This window comes from Nipponia nippon, unplaced genomic scaffold (assembly GCF_047370975.1).
Source record: "Nipponia nippon isolate SJK-2023a ecotype South Korea unplaced genomic scaffold, ASM4737097v1 scaffold_18, whole genome shotgun sequence".
Classification (NCBI taxonomy): Eukaryota; Metazoa; Chordata; class Aves; order Pelecaniformes; family Threskiornithidae; genus Nipponia; species Nipponia nippon.
In genome coordinates, this window is record NW_028262334.1 from 4,174,397 (window position 1) to 4,182,817 (window position 8,421).

Below are 8,421 nucleotides of genomic sequence, written 5' to 3' on the forward strand. Positions count from 1 at the left end.
ACTACTTTTGAGATAGATGAAAAACCAGCACAGCAGTTTATGCTACGGAAAGCAGCAGATGGAAGGTTGGCTTGATCCAGCTGAAATGGAAGTTTTGACAATGGAAGTTCTGAGCGACTGGGCAGGAGAGGTCGCTTATCCAGTCACATAGGTGCCCTAAAACTGCTCCAGCTCGTGCTTCTCTTGCTGAAAGCTTTCCCTGCCGCACGTGTCCAGCCCCGAGCCTGCGCTGGCACCGCCAGCTCTGCGCGCTCAACGCCGGCGCCTCGAGTGAGATGAGCAGAATTTCCTTAGGCAAATCAAGTATTTGGGTTACGTTTGTCACGCAGCTGAAGACAAACGCAACGTCCGAGTATTACCGGGAGTACCGTAACTGGTGCTTCCTCGGCAAACCCAAACGCATAAATGTTTCACTAGAAAGCCAGATTTTGCTTTAATCTTTAAATCTTCCGCAGGTAACTAAAACAGCTAGTCATGAAAACAGACTTCCTTAAGCTCAAGCACGACCTTCTGGAAGTTTTAACTGAAAATTACCATTTGAGCATGCAAGGAACGGCTGTTAATGCTCAGTTAGCCTCGGGTGACGCCTGCCGTGTATCCCGACCGTGCTTCCTTGGGGCAACGAACAGCCACGAGCGGGGCTTCCCCGTTACTTTCTTGGTCGTCAGCTGCTCCCCAAATCTCTACCTTCCCGTAGCAAGTTTGGCTTTCACGGCTTCAGCAGCAGGAGGAGGAGGAGGGCGGTGGCGGCCGCCCTCACCGCCTCCTTCCCGCCGCGGTCCCCTCAGGCGCCACCGCTCCCCCCGTTGCCGGGCGACGCCTCCTCGGCCGCTCACCCAATCTCCTTCGGCGCGCCACGCTTTCTGACAGGACAGCTCTCTCTGCCTCGTCCTGATTGGCTCCTCGCCGCCGCGGCCCTGCCCCCTGCTCCGTGCTCATTGGTTCCTCCCCGGTACGGGCCCCGCCTCCTGCACCGTGCCGTCCCCGCGCGGGGGTTTAGGCGGCCCCTTCCCGCACGGTCCCTCAGGGGCCACCGTAGCGCGGGCCGTACGTGGCAGCGGAGCTGTGTCGGCCAATGAGCGGCGGCCCCGTGCCCCGGAAGGGGCGTGGCCCGAACCGGAAGTCCCCCTCCCCTTTTGCTGCCGTCCCGCCGCTCGGTGCCCCCTCCCGCTGGGCTCCGCCATGTCGCCGGTGCGGGCGGTGCTGGCGCTGCTGGCCGCGCTGGCGGCCCCGGCTGCCGCCTACTTCGTCAGCATCGACGCGCACGCTGAGGAGTGTTTCCTGGAGCGGGTGCCGTCCGGTACGAAGATGGGGCTCATCTTCGAGGTGGCGGAGGGGGGCTTCCTGGACATCGACGTGGAGGTGAGGCGGGACGGCGCCGCGGCGGGCTGACCTTGGGGCTGCGGGCGCCGTGCTGAGGGGAGGGCTGACGAGCCCTGTCCCGCCGCCCCGGGGCCGGGCCCTGCGCTCTCGTCCCTCGCCGCGTGGGGCGGTGGGGAGGCCGGGGCGGCCGGGGGCAGCGCCCGGGAGGGCGGCGGTGGTGGCGGCGGCGGTGCCCTGGAGGGGGCAAACAGCGGCCGGAGGGTGGTTTGAACCGTCTGGGAAGTTTGGGAGGGTCCCGCCTGGTTGCGGGGGCTCCGTGCGGCGGGGTCGCCGCCGGCCTGCTGAGCAGAAGGGCTCTGCCCTGCCGCGGGGGCCTGGCGGGGCGGCGTGGGCCGTCGCCGAGGGGCCGAGGCCCCTCTTCGGGGGGCTGCGTTCCCCAAGGCTGCTTGTCACTTCTGCTGTTGCTGCAGAAGGCAGCGTTCCTGTTTTCAGAGCTGTTCTCTTGAGATTTTCCTGGTTATTCTGCTCGATACGGTCTTGTCATAATAAACCCTTTGGCGGGAAGAACGAACAGGGTTAAATTTTATAAAAACGTGTTGCTTATTCTGGGAGCAGCGTGTCCCCCCTTGAATCAAAACGTGTTGCTTTAATCAGGTTGATTGCCATCTTGAAAGTTGTAGGTAAGTCCTTTTCTTCGATGAAACATCAAATCAGTAGGAGAATAACATAAGAATGCCTTTCATTTTGGTGCAGAGCAGGTAGTGGGTTGGTTGGGATAACTTAAACACGAGAGAGTCATTGCTGAGAGTGAATATAACTGTTTAAAATTGCACATCGCCCCAATGCAGGACAGAGTCAGGCAGCTCTGAAATCCCATCCAGATGTCCCTAATGGGCGCTCAGCAGCGGAGGATGGAGGCCTTAAGATCACAGCGATCCTGAGCGCTCAGTACTCAGGCCCGTGGTCCATTTGAAATGGTAGCTGCGACAACGCACAACCGTATGTCTAAAGTAGTACTGACGTATGGGCGAATGTCTTTTTTTCCTTTTTGTTTTCCTTCAAGCATCAGAGATAAGGTTTCCCCTGTAGTTGTTAATTTGGCCAGCAGCCAGGGCTGTAGATAGCTTATGTTTTACTTGTTCTTGAATGCTTCTTATCTTGACTATACAGCCAGTAATCTTGGTCAGTAAGAGAGGCTTTTGTATGATTTTCTTTACCAAGAAGTTCGTTGTTTTTTTTTTTTTTAAAGATTTCTGTGCAGGGTAATGCATCACTGCTTTTGAATTATGGGAGGGAAAGTATGAAGAATGTTGAACCACTCAGATTACAGATGGTATTGGTAATTCTGGGCGGATGACTTCAAAATACGCATGCAATGCTGTAATGGTATATTTAAACCCACTCTATTTCAAATAAAATGTATGATACTTTGTTTTCCCCATCCAGATTACAGGGCCTGATAATAAAGGAATTTATAAAGGCGATCGAGAGTCCAGTGGAAAATACACGTTTGCCGCCCACATGGATGGAACTTACAAGTTTTGCTTTAGCAACAGAATGTCCACCATGACTCCCAAGATAGTGATGTTCACTATTGATATCGGGGAAGCTCCAAAGGGGCAAGACATGGAGACAGAAGGTGAGGAGGACTCCGGGAGAGAAATTAGCTCTGGCCCGGGAGCTTTTCCCTGCATGCATGACTTCTGAACTTGACTAGGATTCTCAGAATTCCTGTTTCTTCAGGCTGTCTAGTTAGCTGTTCTCTTGCACAGCTAAAATGGATATGGATGGTTTTTAGACCTCATTACGAGATTTAATGCAAAATCACCAGAGAATCACTTGGCCATCTGCAGGAACTAATGCTTTCATCCTTTAGTCTTTTCATCAGTTTCATTCTCTGATTTCTAGTTTGCTCAGCAGTATGTAGGCTACTACGTGCATTAGCTGAGCTCTTCGATAAATGCGCTAATATGAAAATTTTCTCTTAGCCATGTAGATTACTGTTTTATCTGCAGCCTTTTGTCCTGTACTTGTGTTCATCTCTTACACTTTTCTCTAGGTGGTGGAGATACCTGGGATGGTATGTGTCCTGCTTTTTGAAAGCTCGTTAGCATCTTGTCTTTTGCATATGTTTATTCACTAACAGCTAACGTTTGCTTTTTCTCTGTAACATTTGTTTGTAGCATGAGAATGTCTTTTTAATAAACTACATAAAAGGTCTGATTCTGAGCAATGCTGAGCACCTGCAAGCTTTCATCGAGAGGTTTATATACTTAGCAGCTCTTGGGATCAGGTCCTTGAACTGTCCGTGACAGTTTGTCTTCAGGTGGTTATTTAAGGCTAACAGAAGACTTAATCAGGCGTTTTAGGTGAAATTAAACTAAAACACCGAACGTCCAAGAACACTGGATATTTTGGACGGTGTTTGCTTTTTGTTGCTAAAGTGGGTGTTGAATAATCAAGGGCTTTTGGAAGCAATAAGCTTCTTTTAGGTTATTAATTCTCAGTAATGTTAGAAGGGGAGAAACTTCAAACTTGTCATTTGCTGTAAAAGAAAGAAATGAATGTATTGGGTAAGAAGTTATAAAGCTTTATTTAGAAATCACTAACTGTAGTTAGAAAGGCAATAAATCCTTGTTTTCTATTTCAGCAAGTAAATAACTGTGTCCATTGAGTGCTTGATATCACTTGAAAAGTAACACATTCCTAACTTCTGATTTTTTTTTAAAAGACTCAGTTAAATCTTTTATTGAGTCTGAATATATCTGTTGTAAAGAATATTAGCGCAGCTTTAAATTTTTAAGGCAAACAATTTTTCTTGAGTGTATTTTTTGGGGGTGAGTTTAAACAATCCCTGCAACTGTAATTTCTCCTCCTACTAATAAACTGCAGTTATTGCCATGCCCAGTTGGCCGTGAAAATAAAGGATTTATGATATTAGCAAAGTGAGTGTGGTTTGCACAACTATTTAAGATTTTAATTGGAATTTGTATGAGTGTTATTCTCTGGTCCTCTTTTTGATTGTTCCCCATAAGGTCTGTATTTTGAATAGCTTGATTTTCAGATTGTGATCTGAAACACTTAATTTATAAATAAAAACGTAATAAGGTAGCTTCAAAGTCAAGTATGTCCCTTCAATGGAAAATGTGTTGGGTTTTGCGACTTTTTTTAAGAGAGCTGATTGCCCAGGGCGTGTTTGTAGAATATCTTGAACTTCTCTTGTTGCTAGAAAACTTTGAAAATGACTTGCCTAATTTATAAGTTTGTACGTGGACAGTTCTTTTGAGCATGAACGTATTTAAAAGATCCTGCGACTGACAGTCAAATCACTAAATCTTGGATCTCTGATCCTTCCATTTGCTGAACTATCTCAAGCTAGTTTTCTGTTATCGTTGGTTTGGTATTTTCCTCCTCTTCTGCTTTCACGACATACCAGAACCTGAAGCCAGTTCCTGCCCTCTGCCAGGCCCCTTTGGCATTGTTTCTGCGGAATGCTGTGCTTCAGCTAAACCCGAAGATCATAAGATGTGATATGTTGCTTCAGAAAGTGATCTCATTTTGCCAGCATCATGATCTTAAGCTAAATTCTCAGTTGTTCTATTTTTGCAAGCTTAACCACTAGGAAAAGCTGTGATGTTACGATAATTTGCTTGGAATATATTGGACGATATTGGCAAAATAGATACTAGTGTGTGGTATTGATCTCCTGTGTTCTTACGTTCTATTTTTCTGGAAAAGTATGCCCATATTGGGAGTAAGTGGTCTGTACTGACTCTAAATTGCGTGTCTTCTGCCTTCTAGTTGGATGTGGAGAAAGATGGTTTTCCACTGATTAAATACCATAGAGTCGTGTTAGGAAAAGTGGCACTACGAAAACTAAAGTTTACTTTGCTGTAAGGATAGAAAGTTTTCAGCTGTACAGACTGCATTTTTCGGAACTTCTGCGACAGGAAATTAAATATAACTGTTTGTAAATTTTAACAAATTGTTTTTTGAGTCAGTAACGGACTTTCTGTTGCTTCTGAAATTATTCCGCAGCTCATCAGAACAAGCTAGAAGAGATGATTAATGAGTTAGCAGTGGCCATGACAGCTGTAAAGCATGAACAGGAGTACATGGAAGTTCGTGAAAGAATACATAGAGCAAGTATGTGTCTTTGACTTAAATGCCTTCTCCCCTCTCAAATGAACTTACAAAATGTGATTTAAAATGCAAGTCCGTGAAAGCTATTTCAAGTTACTAAAAAAAAAAAAAATTTAGAACAAGTTCTGAAGGACCTGCCCATACAGTAAAGAACGTAGCTGCTGCTTGCTATCTTGTTTAAATTGGCTCGCCTCTCATGGAATGAAGATTGTTACGCAAAATAATCTTTTCTTAATTGGTGTAAATTCTGTAGTTCTTTGAATGGCGTGTTCATGAAGATATCAGTAATGATATGGTTCCCAGGGGCAGACTTTGGTTGCACTATTACTTCATCCTTGAAGTGGGTGTGGCTTAATAATTGAGCCAAAGTCTTTTTTTAAGTATTTTGTTGAAATAGAGCAGAACTACTGTTATTTCCAAGCAGAGAATACCCTCACGTTCTGAAATACAGCTTTAAAATACGACTGAGTGCGCTAAGTGGTGCATTAGGGGAAGCCCAGTGAGAATAAAGGGCAAATATTTTTTAATGTGAAAATAGAACATTCTAAAGCACTGGCCCCTCAGCTTTTTGAACCTATGAATATCTCCAGTTTTATGACTTTTGTTACTAATGGTCTGATTTAAGAAAATGCTGAATTTTTAGAACCAAAGATGATGAACCTTTAGAGACTAGAAATTCCGCACTTGACTTTGAGGCTGTAATATGCGACCGTTACTTGAAAAAGCAAGTGGCTTGTGTTTGGCAGTTACAGGCTTCTGTCCAGCCTCTTTGAAGGGGGGCAGAACAGAGGAAGATGCTGCAGTGTATGTCCAAAGCTGAGGTTAAAACATCTGCCTGCGTAGCCAGCTGTTCAGAAAAATACCCCCTCTCAGATCTCATCTCTAAGACCGCAGAGTCCTTTTGGGACACTTGTAATGACACAAGTATCAGTGGTTTCTGTGCAGTACTTCAGTTCCAATGACAAAGCGTGTTTTACATTTATTTTAAATGCTTCGTTACTTACTACTTTTTTTTTTTTTTTCCCCAACAGTTAATGACAACACAAACAGCAGAGTGGTTCTTTGGTCATTCTTTGAAGCTCTTGTATTAGTTGCCATGACACTGGGACAAATCTACTATCTGAAGAGGTTTTTTGAAGTCCGAAGGGTTGTTTAAGAATACTTTTCTGGTCCCGGATTTCAGTTCACTGTCTACCAAACATCCTGGTCACAAAAAAGTCATTTAGTTTCTGAACCCTCTTTACTGAACTGTAAAACTTATTGCTTATGTTCCTTCCTAGTTAAAAAAGAATTGTTTTTATATATCTTCTGTAGCAAAAGCTGTGCTGAAATCTTGTCACTTAATTGGCATAATTTTTTTCACTTCAATCTGCCTAGTCTGTATGCTAAGCGAGGTCCAAGCGAGCTGCAAATGCTGTAATTCAACTGTAGTAACAAGCAATGTTGATGTCTTTTTCTAACTTTTTTCCCCTGTTTTCGTACTTGCAGTTCTACCCAGGGAAACAGTACAAGGCCCTAACATGACTGTTTGCGTTTTTGACATCTTTAACCCTGCAGTAGGTGTTATGAAATTGAAATAATCCCTTCTTTGCTTACATAAACTGCCAAGGAGAAGCGATTGGAACTTTACTCTGATAATGAACAGAAGACAGCTGACAACTTCCAATCCAGTGTTCATACAGAGTTGCTATTTAAAAAGAAAGCCTTCAGTAACTATCCTGATTACGTCAACTTATTCCCAAAGTTCTTTTAAATTAAATGGTTGATAGGAAAATACGTTTTCTCCTCATTACTGAATGTTCATCATATGGTTTTTGGTCTTTTCACAGGTTTTATATTGAAGCCAGTTGTGTGCAGTGTCTTGGCAAACAATAGTTAACCCTTTGGCTTTTGCAGGTCCAAAGCTCAGACTGTTGGCGCTATTGCGGAGCGCATTAGTGTTCCGGAAATCTGGATTCCTGATGCCAAAGGGTTAATGATTCTGGGGGTTTATTGCGATGCTATGCAGCCCTTGTATTTAAGTTAAGTGGCAGTCTCTGCCGTTATCTGATCACAATTAGCATAATGCTAAATACTGGTGTGTTTTCTTTTTCAGGCACATGTAGATTTGTTTTTGTATAAAGTTACTTTCCTCGGTATCTGATGATTGGTTTAAAAATTAAAGAAGCGTCTGATGTGGGTGCTGAGCCAGGATTATGTTGTGACTGATGTATATTAGTTGTAATCATTTTTGGGGGTGGGGTGGGGTCTTTTCCAGGGGGGAGCCTCTACAAGTAACACACAACAGTTTTGTACGATTAATTTAAAATTTGTTACAGGTTTTCATGTTCCAGGTAAAGTTTTTTCAACCTCGGGCAAACACTTGCAGCAGTTCTTCAGAAAGGTGGCTCTTACACCTTGTTGCAACTGTTGTGTGCCAATATTTTTGTGTAAAACACTTAAAATTGAATTCAAGATGTACATTTAAAAATTGCTTGTGAATCTAAATATGACCCAGGTTCGATAAATAAACAAATTCTTTAAAAAAAAAAAAAGGTAACTTTGTGTTTTTTTTTTTTTCCTTTGATGCTTTAAGGAAGTACAGTTTAACACTCAGAGCTTTTTCCTAGAGTATCTCTTAGGATATCGGGAATTCATTCCCCTTCATGGGCAGGTGGGAGAAGTCGCAGGCCATTGTCAACCTACTGCTCTGCTGCTCAACTCCGGGCAGCTGGGAGTCGCAGTGCTTCTCTGTGACCCGCAGAAGTACTGACTGTGACAGGCCGCTTGCCATAAAAATAAGGTTTTTTTGGTGTATGCAAAGGGTGGCGATTACGAGCGCGTTTTCTGATCGAGGAGGCAAAACCCCGCAGGGTCCGGCCCGGGCGGGCGGCGGCGGCCGGCGGCGCCTGGGGCGGAACCGAGGCGCTGCGGCGCCTGTTTCCGCACGGCCCTGGCGAGGCCGGGCCGCGGGCC

At 45.0% G+C, this 8,421-nt stretch overlaps 1 protein-coding gene across 2 annotated transcripts; it reads left to right on the forward strand.

Annotated features, from left to right (window-relative positions):
- The first annotated feature begins 969 nt into the window (after positions 1-969).
- Positions 970-7,424, forward strand: TMED2 (transmembrane p24 trafficking protein 2). 2 transcript variants are annotated; one of them, XM_087754345.1, is made up of 5 exons: positions 970-1,362; positions 2,770-2,962; positions 3,383-3,403; positions 5,362-5,469; positions 6,498-7,424. In XM_087754345.1, the coding sequence occupies exons 1-5, from the start codon at positions 1,183-1,185 to the stop codon at positions 6,620-6,622; spliced, it is 627 nt and encodes a 208-aa protein (XP_087610471.1). In that variant the 5' UTR covers positions 970-1,182; the 3' UTR covers positions 6,623-7,424. The 2 variants fall into 2 exon arrangements, with proteins under 2 accessions (XP_087610471.1, XP_087610472.1); XM_087754346.1 differs by lacking the exon at positions 3,383-3,403 and having other exon boundaries at positions 985-1,362.
- Positions 7,425-8,421: the final 997 nt, after the last annotated feature.